General features: G+C 52.0%; 4 protein-coding genes across 4 annotated transcripts; 2 read left to right on the plus strand and 2 right to left on the minus strand.

Moving 5' to 3' along the window:
• Positions 1 to 1,350: 1,350 nt before the first annotated feature.
• Positions 1,351 to 2,354, plus strand: J4E84_010485 (uncharacterized protein; the record flags this gene model as incomplete). The annotated part of the gene is made up of 2 exons (XM_049393040.1): positions 1,351 to 1,356; positions 1,392 to 2,354. The coding sequence occupies 2 exons, from the start codon at positions 1,351 to 1,353 to the stop codon at positions 2,352 to 2,354; spliced, it is 969 nt and encodes a 322-aa protein (XP_049239299.1).
• Positions 2,355 to 2,865: 511 nt separating this feature from the next.
• Positions 2,866 to 3,378, minus strand: J4E84_010486 (uncharacterized protein; the record flags this gene model as incomplete). The annotated part of the gene is made up of 1 exon (XM_049393041.1): positions 2,866 to 3,378. One exon carries the CDS (start codon positions 3,376 to 3,378, stop codon positions 2,866 to 2,868), a length of 513 nt encoding a protein of 170 aa, XP_049239300.1.
• Positions 3,379 to 3,614: 236 nt separating this feature from the next.
• On the minus strand, positions 3,615 to 4,796 carry J4E84_010487 (uncharacterized protein; the record flags this gene model as incomplete). The annotated part of the gene is made up of 1 exon (XM_049393042.1): positions 3,615 to 4,796. One exon carries the CDS (start codon positions 4,794 to 4,796, stop codon positions 3,615 to 3,617), a length of 1,182 nt encoding a protein of 393 aa, XP_049239301.1.
• Positions 4,797 to 5,867: 1,071 nt separating this feature from the next.
• J4E84_010488 (uncharacterized protein) lies at positions 5,868 to 6,835 on the plus strand (the record flags this gene model as incomplete). Its single annotated transcript, XM_049393043.1, has 3 exons — positions 5,868 to 5,876; positions 6,169 to 6,702; positions 6,758 to 6,835. 3 exons carry the CDS (start codon positions 5,868 to 5,870, stop codon positions 6,833 to 6,835), a joined length of 621 nt encoding a protein of 206 aa, XP_049239302.1.
• Positions 6,836 to 12,748: the final 5,913 nt, after the last annotated feature.

Genomic DNA, 12,748 nt, shown 5'->3' on the forward strand with positions numbered 1-12,748 from the left:
ACAAGACCGCCAAGATCCATTCCGGGATCCAAGTGACACGGTAGTTGCGTACTGTTACACTGTCGATAACTAACACCAACAGGGTAAGCCCAAAGACGACTTGCGCGAATATGAAGTCCGTCTTCGAAGTGCTTGTCGCATGGCTCAATTCGATGGCGTAGGATATGCCCGACGCTAGTGCGAAAGCGAGTTGGAAGATACGGATGCTGAGACGGAAGAGGGATACGGCGGGCTTGTCGAGTTTGGCATTTACTGCGGACTTGAACGAGGACGGGGAGATGAACTGCGACTTGAAGTAGGGCGGTGGTGGTACGGATGGTATCGAGTGGGTCGATGAGGCCGATGAAGGAATTGTGGATGGCTTGTTGTAGACAGGCTCAGTCTCCTTTGGTTGACCCATTGTAGTTGTCTCGCTCGATTGGGATTTGGGTGCTTCGGAGTAGAAGTCGTGAAGTGAAACGTGAAGATGGCTTAACTTGGAGCAAAGCAGCGGGTCATCCTGAGGTTATATGTGCACTCAGACTGCTGACGCGACTAGTTTGGGTAAAACTCGGCGCAATGCACAAGAAAGAGCTTTTCATGGCACTTTCCTTCTATTTTAGCTGTATTAAGTGGAGCGCGACAAGTGTGCCAGACATTCGTTCCTGGAAACAGCGTATTCTAAGAGAACACGAGCAAATACGAGCCTCGGACTGGCGCATTAGCGTCAACATCGGAGAGAAGAACCCGCGTCGGATCAGCAACGATCAATGTGACGCCGCTGCACTCATCGTGGCGGCTTAGCTACTAAAAAGTTTCTGATTAGGTGACGCGTTGGGAAGGGGTCAGTCAGGTCAGTTTTCGGAGTTTTCCAGTGCTGGAGATGCTTGCGGCGTTGCGCAGCCCTCGCGGAAGGTGTTCACGCTAGCAGCAATGACATCCATGGATGCCACTAGCGGTTGCCGTCTCTTTTAATACGCGCTCCTCGCTCAGAATACGCATTCTGGCGTCTCAACATCTTCATCAGCAACACCAATATGCAGCAAGATTCGCCACGCACGGAAGCTACGTCAACTTCAAGAGGAGGGTCTCTTCTGAATTCACGGGAAACCTCTCCATACGAGCAAAATGGGAAAGCTACGGCAAGAACATCAAAGATAACGAGGAAGTCTCATCGTAAGTCGCGGGCTGGATGTGTTCATTGCAAGACGCGTCGCATCAAGGTACGTACCTAGATAGTATTTGAGTATCTCGAAGACATTTGCGATGCCTCTTAAACAAGGCTCTGGGCTTAATTTCTTGTATACAGCATGCCGAGCTCTCCTGAAGGACAAAGTTTACGCTCAACGTGCTAATGCAATACCTAGTGCGATGAAGGTAAACCATTCTGTACCAATTGCAAACGGCGGCAGGTCTGCTGCGAGTACCCAGCAACGTCTATTATCGTTCCGGAAGTTACTGGCCTACGACAACCCGGCGGCCTTCCACTTTCTGAGATTGAACTCACGTATCACTGGACAACGACTACATGCCACTCGTTATCAGCATGGCCTGCCGGCGCTGCTCGCGTACAATCAAGTACAGAAGAAATCGCATTCAAAAACGAACACGTTCTACACCTCGTCTTCGCGTTCACCGCTCTCCATCTCGCTTCATGCCGGCCAGACCGCAAAGAATCCTATACTGCTACTGCAAACCATCACTACGAATGCGCGCTAGCACTCGTCACTCCAGAAATAGCCAAACTCAACCCCTCCAACTGCGATGCGGTTCTTCAATCTGTCCAACTGATTTGCTTTGTCAGTTGGGCGAGAGGACCGCAGGCTGGTGAATACCTTGCTTTCGGTAAGCACGGTAGATCGGAGTGGCTGGTCATGTTTCGTGGTATCCGCACGACGCTCAGTGCCTTTGAGATCGACAACTTCGCGAAGACACATGCGCCAGCAGTGCGTAACAAAAGTCGGCTTTTACCAGTGACAGACGGGCCATTCGAGTTCGAAAGGCATCTTGAAGAGCTGAAAGAGCACATTGAAATCGCGTCCGAGCCTTCTGATCGCGACGACAATGTGCTCAGCGTGAATGTCCTCCAGGAGATGTATTTGAACCGCTACGGTGGTAAGGACGGTGAATACCACGTGGCGTTTGGATGGCTCTACCGAATGAGCGATGACTTCCTCGATCGCCTGCAACAATGCGATCCGCTGCCACTCATCATCTACGCGCACTTTGTCGTTCTGATGCACGACATGGAAAGATTTTGGTATATGAAAGGGTGGACACACCACGTTATGAGTGGAATCTTCGAAGCTCTGCCCACGGAGCATAAGTCCTGGATACGCTGGCCCATGACCTGTGTCGGGTGGATAGCACCTTAGCTCATCTACCGGACTTTTGTGGTGAGCTCAATTGACTTTTAAGAAGCATCACGTGCACGTTCAATTGAGGTGTATAATTTACATTGGTTTCCTGAAGTCTGGAGCTACTCTCCACCAGCATGCACCATGTTCATCTCTGAAGCGTCTCACCGTGTCCAGACCCGAGCCATCATGATACCCGTGGTTGATAATGGTTATGTCCCGAGTGCGGCCGTTGTGAAGGTTCAATCAAAAAGACCCGGATCCTACTCATCGCATTCAGCCAGCCCGTGTTGCTGTCGTGAGATCAAGCGAAGCGACCGTGAGCCTCCGTGTGGTCTGACCCGGGGTAGTCAGTGCAAGGGTCGCGTCTGTCAGAGCCAGAGGGACGATGGGGAAGACTTGTATGCATAGCAACACGAGTATCTTCGTACCGACCCCACCAGCCCAAGAAGTACGACCTATCAACGGGATCTAAAAAGACGAGCGTGAAAAGTCAGTATTTGTCTCACATACAATTCGTACAGGAATATTACTGACAAGGTACATAGTCGCCAGTCGGAAGATCGTAGGTGATCGCAAGCGGGGGTTGCCAGAGAAAGGCTATTGCTTCTTGAGGGGTGAACATGATGGATGCATGTGCGCGTTGCCTCTCCCTCTCCTGTCTAGCTGTTTCGCGCCCAGAAAGAATATCTGCTATATATTGTACATCGTCTGTGGCAGTGGTGTCGTCAGCCTGGTCCTGAGGAGCTTTTGACCTTGATGAATATGAGGGGAACACATCGTCAAGCTCGTCGCTCAGCGTCGAGTCGATGACTGTGGATGTCTGAGTGGGGAAGGACTTGGCTCGGGAGCTTTCGGTAGGTGCCTGGGCCTTTGGCTGCGTTCTCATATATCGAACATCGTCTGGTGCAGTAGTGTCGTCGGCCTCCTCTTTTACTTGCGCTGCCATGACTTCCGATTCCCTCTGTCGCTTGATAGGAATCTGCGGCTGAGACTGAGACAATTCGGAATCCGCTCGCGCACGTTTTGCGCCTCTCGCCATGGTGAATCGAAATGCGGTACTGTTGAAAGTCACAAGTTAGCGAGTCTAATACAAAGTAAGCCCGCGCATTCGGACAGTTCAGACAGAGAGGTTCGGCCGCGGTGGGTTGCTGGTCATGCAAGTTCCAAGGTTGTAGGTGGCCCATATAAGGTGAGTCCAAAATCGCCGCTTGGACCATCAACAAACGCTCGCAGAAAGCGCAACCACGTGGTGCCTATTGTACGGCTATTGTATGATCAAACCCGGCCTTTTCTGCCAGTCTTCGCATTGAAGTCCTGGAGTGCTTGCTTGAAACCGGGCCAGGCGTCCCTGACGAGGGGATTGCCCTCTAGCGTTCGTAGGTAGTTTTCAGGTACGTCATGGAGTCGCTTTCCTAGGTGAATGCCTTTGTGGAATGTCCATGTGTCTGATGCCGAAAGAGCGTTCGATCGAGACCCTTGTGCGTTCCGTGTGGAAGCCTGCCGTGGCTGCGATAGCTGGGCTTGTGTCTGTTGGGTTTGAGTCTGGTCTGGCTGAAGACGTGCCTGCCCCGGCCTGTGGTACTCGAATGCCTCCAAAAGGCCCGCATGCTTGTCCCTGTATTTGTATAGCTGACCACCGATCATTCTGAGGTAGTTTTCGTTCACATCGGTGAACCGCTCGCCCCTGTGCATACCGAACGTGAAGACGTAGTCGCGTGCCGGATTGTACTCCGGTGTTGTCGGCCCATCTGTGGACTCTTCGCTTGTGTCGCTGCTGATGCTGATGACGCTCGATCGCCGAGACGCTGTGGATGGTGCGAGGGAGATGTATGCGGCGGAATCGGCAGAGGTGTCCTCCTGGTAGAGACCGTAGCGCACTCGCGTGGTTGAGGTACTGAGTGGGTAATCGCGCAGATAGAGCTGCCTGTATACTGCGACCGCGGCTGCCTCCGTAAACATTATCTGCGCTCGTGGTTGTCTTCCTCGACCGGTCGTGGGCAGTGGCGCCTGTACGTTGATCTCGATGTCCTCGGCCTCATACATGTCGTCGTCGAGCAACTCATCGCCGAATGCGTCGGAGTCAGAACTATCGCCGTCCATGTCGAGATCAAAGTCGACGTTGCGTGAGGACCTGTAGAGGGCTTCGAAGTTGTTGCCACCAGAGGAGAGAGGTATGAAGTCTTGGCCCGATTCGTTCCTGCCATTCTTCTGCGCAAAACGTCCGCCACGTCCTCCTCCTCGCCCACCCCGTCCTGCGCCACCACGGCCTCCTCCACCTCCTCCTCCGCGGCCTCCACCACGTCCGCCACGTGCTCCGCCGCGCTCGCTGCGTCGAGCGTTGTGTATCGCCTTTTGGCGTGCTTTGTGTCTTATCGGGGGCGGTCCGGTTGGCTTGGACCCTCTGGATTTCCGGTTCGCAGCCGCACTGGCGCGCCTTTGCTGGCAGGGGCGCGACATTGCGACGGCGATGTTTGGCTGTGAGTTAGTTGAGAAGAATGACGAATTACACTTGTGTGCTCAACGTCAGACTTCGAGACGCTCGGCCCCACGACTACCGATTCGGCATCCCGAAATTGCCCTTCCTCCCCCTGCGCACGTCCAACACCATGGACCCTGACTTTGTTGCGCATCTGGGCGCATATTCACTGGCCTCAAAGACGTGTGCTTGGATGAAAAAGACGTTTGAATATGGGACGGACGCTGCACTCAACACTCGCTAATATCTGAATCCTTGCTCAACACTGCGACAAGAGGCCATGCGAACCCAAATCTCCTTGCTTCATCTCGAAAGCCGTATTGCATAGATCTTACCAGCGGTATTCAATGGCTGCCGCCTGGATGATCACAAAAGCTTCGAATTGGCAAACGTAATGATATTGATTCCTTTGAAGCGGCGCAGCGACTCGTTTGCATCAGCCGTAGGTATCTTTGCCAGCCTTCTTTCGCTAATCTCCAGGGCGCTCACCAGGGCTTTCAGCACGCGGAAGCCAAGCCGATACATCCACGCGCGCACAATGCTGACTTTACTGAGCTCCGAGGTGATGAGGCCGTGGATACGCAGATGCTTTCTTGCGCAATGACATTGGACCAAGGCAACAACGTTGCAGTCTCTTGAAGAACGAGGGATCTTCGTTGTGGATAGGAAACATCAGAGACTTGAAACAGCAAAGTCAAGAGCTCAAGCCAGCATGCAATGACGTATATTCGTCTTTCTCTGTTATCATCTCGAAGATGCGCATGCCTCGAGGACGGTAAGGCCATCTCTACGATGATCATGACTTCATTGCGCCGCTCCCAATTTCCTGGGCCCCTCGACCCTCGAGCACCGCCCATCTCACGCAACGTTGCCCAGCGCAATAACCCGCGCCGCCCTCATGAAAAAACATTCTTTGCAGACCCCCACATTCCTTGCGGCTCTACGATGCACCTCATTGCACAGGGTGGATGCTTGCCGCTGACGTTGCCGCCAGAGCACTCTATTCGAGCACCGTGCCGCAACCCCGCATATCAGCCTTGCACAACCGCCGCATGGCCCGAGTACTCAAGCGGGATCGCCACACGAATATAGTAGCGATGAACAGATAGACAGGGTGAAGGGCGGGTAGTCCGGCGTAGTTACTCTGAAACGAAATCTCTCTATGCTTTAATAAGGTACAAGAGTACCTGCTCGTCAGCGCGTCCTGTACCTGCATTCACTCTCCCTTGCATCTTTCAGCTGGTCTTGGATCCTGTTATCCGCTCATCTTTGTCTCATTTGACTGACTGCGTCATCAACTCTACTTCTTCATCGAAACAAATACCCAACACTACCAGAAGCATTCGCAAGCAGGTCTTCAAGATGCACACCAACACCTTCGCCATCCTCTCTTCGGTTCTCTTCCTCGCGCCCTCACTATGCGCAGCGCGCGTCCTCCCTCCTCAACCCCCGCGTATTCTTCCCCGCGGTGATGCACAGTCATTGCTATCGTCGTCCGCTACATCGCTGGCCGACAGGTGCACCTTCACCCTCTTCCACAAGCAACTCATGACCGCCGCCCGACCAGCCTCGACAAGCGATGGCAAGATTAACTACGTCCAAGTCGACAGTTTGGAAGACCATATGAATGGAATCACTATCGATCTCGCTTCTTCGAGACCCCGGACGGAGCGCAACTCGTATGTGAAGGTCTCTGCGACGCAGATCTTCGAGATCGATGGACTGGTGGATGACACCAAGTTGACTATCTACGGCTCCGATGGAGAAGATGCGCTGGTCTTTGAGTACGATGGGCTGAAATGGGCGACGGAGGGCGGGAGCAAGAAGTTGCACCCCGAAGCGTGGTGTAACACCGGTTCCTGGGCGGAGAGTGGAAATGGAAGTAGGGTATGTTGTTCCTCTGGGTTCATACGAGAATCACCTTACTAATACTCATGTGCAGCAACGATCAATGGAGTGCGCGTTCCCTTGCGCCAAGATTGAGGACGACGAAGAGGATGAGAGGGAAGAGCTGCGGTAGATCACTGTGATCCAACGTAGGGCTCTGGATCAGCATTCGATATGCTGCTCATCTGATCAGAGCAAGACTCTCTGGAATTTCTTTTGTGATTACTTTCTCCAACACTTGATACCCATCCAAAAAGAATGATAGTCACATCCAATGTGAAAGCTGTGAACACCCGTAAGGTTGAAGCTAAATTCATTCCATCTTGAAACTACAATAGTTTAAATCCATTGGTCTGATTGAGTGATGCCAGCGTAACAAACTCTGGAAAAGGAAAATGCTCTAAACTGGAAATTGAAAGTCAACTCAACGTCATCCTCCTCCCTACCTATTCCCGAACGTCCAAGCATCTCTAGTCACACCAAACCACTCCATCTCCTCATCTACCTTGTTTGCACACTGACAACATCCCCCTTCTCTGCTCTCTTCCTCCTCAACCGGCATCATCATCCTCTTCTCCAACCACCTCGCCAATCTCTCATCATCACACCCCGTAACCTTCGCAACACCCACACCCCTAACTCCAGTAAACAGCTTCAAGACCGAATTGTCCGCCCCATCAAACATACTCTGCCAAACCTTTACCTGGAGAAACTCCGCACCAGAGAATGCAGCCGTAGCTTGACTGCTGGTAAACCGGGGATCGGTGTCCAGACGTAGCTCAAGCTGCCAGCGTGTGATTTTCGCGATGATCGTTGGAGACAAGATTGGCTTCTCGGGCAAGACCAGATGTGGTAGGGCGGTTAGGAGAGAGCGGTGGGCGTGGAAGACGTGTGTTGTGTATAAGAGATCCTGGGCTTCTTCGTTGATCTTGCGACATGTGCGGAGGATGGCTGGGTAGACCATTGGAGATCTAGATGGCGTGGAGTATGTAGCGAGATCTTTGTGGTGCGGTGTGTTCGCACAGAGGAGCTCTTCGTAGATTTGGTTTCGAAGTTCTGCCGGTAGACGGAAGAGGATTGAGGTTTGCTGTGGGTTGGTTGCGCCCCTTTCCATTGTGGTTATTTCTGGTGCCATTGAGGCAAAATACTGCGCTTGTACTGATTCGTGCGTGACTGGGACGGACGAGAATAGCGAGGTGGTATTCGGCGTGCTTGCAGGGAAAGGCCATGCATCATCGGTCGCATGCGTTCTGGGCATGTTGAAATGTGCTGCGAAGTAGTATGCTGTTGCCATTGTCGATGATTTTGCCCCTTTGTTTGTCTAGCCTGGCAATGAATTGGAGATGGTCGATCGATAGCAGTGATGAACCGTCGTCGTTGATGTATTTCGAGGTTGACCACTCGCAATTTGCAGCCCTGGTGGGTCAAATCGTTTGGTTACCAGTCGATATATATTCCTTCAAGAATTTATGACGGTATGCTGTTCGTTGCTGGTATCTTCGTTTGTCTTTGTTCCGATCGGGTGATGCTGACTCGGGGAGTTGTTGCTGACGGAGGTCCGACAGTCGATGATGATAAGCTTGGAACTATGTTAGACAACACTGTCGGATTGAATCAAATCTTATACAAAGCAGTTCGTGCGTGATATCGATCTCAATCACCTTATCGTCAGTATCGTCGTCTGCTCGCGGTCACGTTAACATTCCAAGCCTCGGTCCGAAAAGGGCAAGATCGTCTGCGAGTAGCGTGAAAGTCGCGCCACATACATCGGGTATCACCCCACCGCCATTTGTTGACCTGAGATCATTATAATTGTCTCTATGGCTGTTACACACATCGCACGATGAATTTCCTAACGCAATTGCCCAATGCCTCCATATATACAGAGTACGTGTATCGCACAGGCAGAGCGCAAAGTTGAGTTGGCGCTTCGGTCTTGCCCAGGTGGGAACAACGCGTTGGCATGCTAACCCCGCCCGCGGGGGATTACCGCCGCAGCAAGCGTCACGTGGAGGCACTAACCGCCGCCGTGATTACTCAAAGTGTCGTATCCTCATCACCTATCACTCCTTTACTCCAAAACTGGCATGGACCAACACAGTGAAAACAATGAAAAGTTAGCACGTTGGGCTCAGACACCTATCTCTGCACGTGGTTGGGATTGCAACTGATGAGAACGGTGTTACATTGACGATACAGACATATTATTCTAGTAGAGCCGGCCTTCTCCCTGAACGACTCGGACGATCCACAAGGACCATACGCTCCACTCTCAGTCCATCACGCTCAGGCCGCCGTCTCCCATCATGATCCACACATCTCCACCATGCCTCCAACAGCATTGTTGTTTGGCGCCGAACACGGCTGTTGCGCCAGAGACGCTTTACTGGCATGGCTCGCGGAACTGAACGGTGAAGCCGCCGACGCTGGACCATTTGCCGCCAGCGTTGCAGGCTGCGCCGTCCTTGTTACGCTTCTTATCCACGCAGACAACCTGGCAGTCTTCCGCAGCACCAAAGTTGTTCTGTAAAGGAGCGAGGCCGCAATCAGCGCAATCTTCATATTCAAGAGCTTTGAGAGACTTACGACGCTGGCGCAGCAGTGCGAGCCATCCTGGAAGAGACATTGGCAGATGTGGGAAGCTTGAGCGCCGAACACGATCGTGAAGAAGACCGCGGCGATGGAGAGAAGGCGGACCATGACCACGAATGGAGAAGAGAGTGGGTAAGTTGGAGTAGAGTTGGGTGTTGAAGTTGTGAGAGAAGTATTACTGGAAGCTGTGACACCTTCACTGCAGAGGCGAAATCACCTGCCTTTTTAATATGTTTTTCGGTATCTATCACAATATCCTGAAGGCGAAGCATTTCGTTAGTATCGTGATAGCAACATGGGTAAAGCGGATTGATTAGTCTGTTTTCGGACCTTCTCGTGTATCTCTTTCGGACCTTCTACTACCTGCTCAACTAGGTACCAATCTCGGCTTCCTTCCCCATACTGTTCTGTACACACCGCAAATTGTAACGAACTGAGAAGATCTAAAGCCTCATCGGTACACCTCTCGACGATACTTCGGTGGCCATTGGCAGTGGCCCACGCACTGGACTTCTTAGCTTAGCGGAGCTTGTCTTTCTAAGCCAAGATAGGACTTGGTCTTCAACACGTGGTTATGATATACGAGATGTACTTGCGCTTCATAGGTAAGTACCGTGTTCATCGCATAGCTTGGTCTATCAGAACACCCCTGAGGTCGTATTTTGTTCGGCCCTCAAAGTAGCAGGGAAACAATGGCGATAATAGTCACTCTCGATTCCACCGCAGTCACCTGTGAGAGAGCCCGACACATTCGTCCGGAAGCCAACAAGGCAGCTTGTATCTCTGGGCCCCTAGATATCTTGAAGTCTATATAGCACATAGACTCGCCCTCTTCATTCATCTACTCCGCTTCATACCAACCCATCTCTCTTTTCTCCCGGACCGACATCAAAATGGTCCGCCTCTCCTCAGTCTTAGGCCTCCTTCTTACCATGGCCGTTGGTACCCAGGCTTCTATCTACTGCCAGTGCTTGTACCAGGACGGCTCCCATTGCTGTGTCGCTGTACGTGCCTCGAACTCTTTAGGAAGAGAGACACGGGACTGACCAGAATTCTAGGATAACAATGGCGGCTGCACCAGATCTTGCTTGAACGTCGCGCCGCTGTTTGAGGACGACAAACCCTGCAATGCTGGAGGAAAACACTCCGACGTGAGCTTCTTCACCGCCCAGGGTCGCCATGCATGCAACGACTAAGTTCATCATGAAATTTTCGGGGCCGTAACAGGGAGGTAGGGAAAAGGACGATCAAGACAAGGAGTTGGGAAACGTATAGCAAGCTCAGGGATCACCGGCTTTGGTGGTGCTGGACTACTTCGATATAAACATATCCTCATAATTGCATTGTCTTCTTGTTCCTAGCATGATGGGAACCTTTGCACTGGCTTCACAGATTTTCGGTTCAGTCAAATATTCGTCTCTAATTACTTGTCATGTTCATCGTTTCGCTATCATACTTCGCGTAATATACATGCATCGTAAGTCGTTCAAGTGCCATATATGACAACTAGTATGTCCAGATCCAAATCTGCAGCTGGAATGAAATCTAACTCTTTCTTCCATAAATTATCACGCCTCTCACCTGCACATCGCTTGTCATCATACAGCCATGCCCGCTATGCCAACTCCAACAGCTGCAGCAAGACCCTTGGCCCAGCCTACTCCTTGTGTAGGTGCAGCATTCACAACGATCGTTCGCGTCACTCCTGTCTTACCAGTGAGCGTACCCATACCGATCGATCCTACACCTGGAAGTGGGGCGTTCGTCTGGACAGGCTTGAAGTCCAGCGATATAGTGTATGGCCACCAAGTGGAATATGTCCCGCCGATCCATGTCTCAGCCCACACCACGGTGTAGAAGGGTACGTTGCTGAATGGCTTTGCCAATCGCGTGACGTCTGCGCCTGCAGTTCCGGCAACATTGATGGGTGGAGCTGCCGGCGCCATGGCATTGACAGGAGGCGCAAGAGCTGGTGGTGGTATAGGATTGACGACAGGATCAACAGCGGGAACAGGTATAGCTACAGGCGCAGGTAATGCAGGCACCGGAAGCGCAGGATCGACAGGAAGATCTGGGGCAGGTTCTGCAGCTGGTATCGCTGTAATTATGGCTGGTGGTTGCTGAACAGGCGCAGGTGCGCCCTCGACTGGAGCAATGCCGGGTCCTTGACGAAGCCTATACAACCGTTAGTACCCTGTCACATCACGATCTCTATACTGGGAAGTTACTCAATGCCGTCCACGCCAGCGATAGATGTCACAGTAGGCGAACCCGATGTAGGTACCGAAGCTGGGCTCGCGCCTATTGTTGTCGTAGTCTCCTCTACATCTGGCAGGTACTCAGATTCGGCGAAGAGTCTACTGCTCACGATTGCCGAAAAAAGAAGGACGTAGAAGTCTTGGACGCGCATCCCGTCCGGTGCCGAGAGGTGAGAGAAGGACGCTCGGCTGCTGTTGTCGAATGTGGGAATTTGAGACTGAAGCACCAAAGCCTAACCTCGAAAGCTGACAGACCGACCGGCAGATGGGATAATACCCCAGAATCGAGCTTCACGCCAGAAGAAAAATCGTTGCAGTTACTCGCGTCGATGTTGAAACAATGTTGCGATGCCGCTTGGAATTTGATATGTATCGTACTGCACAATGGAAAACAACAAGTAAAATCTGAACAAGCCAAAAGAGCCAAAAGTCAAAAGTCGAAAGCCTAGAGACGCGCGCGAGCTGCTGAAGCCAAAAAGAGCGTAGACGTGCAGAAAAGAGTGTGGTTGAAAAGCTGCAGTGTTGATACCTCGCGATAAGGATGCAAATGCAGCGACTGGACCCTGAACCAGAACAGCAGGAGCGGCTCTCCTTGCGGGTAGGAAGCAACTGCCAGCATCTCCATCACGACTGCCGTTATACATTATGGGAAGGTGTAGCTCCTGCTTCATGGCCATGGTACGCCTTTGGAGATGGCTCTAACTTACCCGATTGATCTCACGGCGTTATTTGACACCTAAGCATCGTTTACGCTGCGGGTAGTCGGGCATACCGGAAAGCTCATGCGACTGAAAACATACTTACGAGTCCCTATTCATGCATTATGTCCATACATCCTATCCGTGATGCAGTCCCCGAGCTACCTAGGTAGCATTCACTGTGTACTGAAGTCGGCGGTCCTGATACACCCGTTAATAGATCTCGGAATCGACTAACTAGTTCCATGCATGTAAGTCGAGAACGAAATGTGGCTATGCAAGCCGCAACTGAAGCCGGAGGTCGACTTGACAACATAGTCTCGCCGACCCGGTTCATCGCACCACCGGCGAACGCTAATGCAATGCCAAATAGGAACAAGCCTTCTCCCGCGCAATAGTGCACCCTAAAGAGAGCAAGATTGCCGCGATGCTGAAGCTTAGGTGGCTGCAAGAGATTTGAGCAACGCAGGGGGGGGGGGGGGGGGGGGGGCAAAACAA

Source organism: Alternaria hordeiaustralica (genome assembly GCF_023758085.1).
Source record: "Alternaria hordeiaustralica strain BMP 2776 chromosome Unknown scaffold_41, whole genome shotgun sequence".
In the NCBI taxonomy this organism is placed as follows: domain Eukaryota; kingdom Fungi; phylum Ascomycota; class Dothideomycetes; order Pleosporales; family Pleosporaceae; genus Alternaria; species Alternaria hordeiaustralica.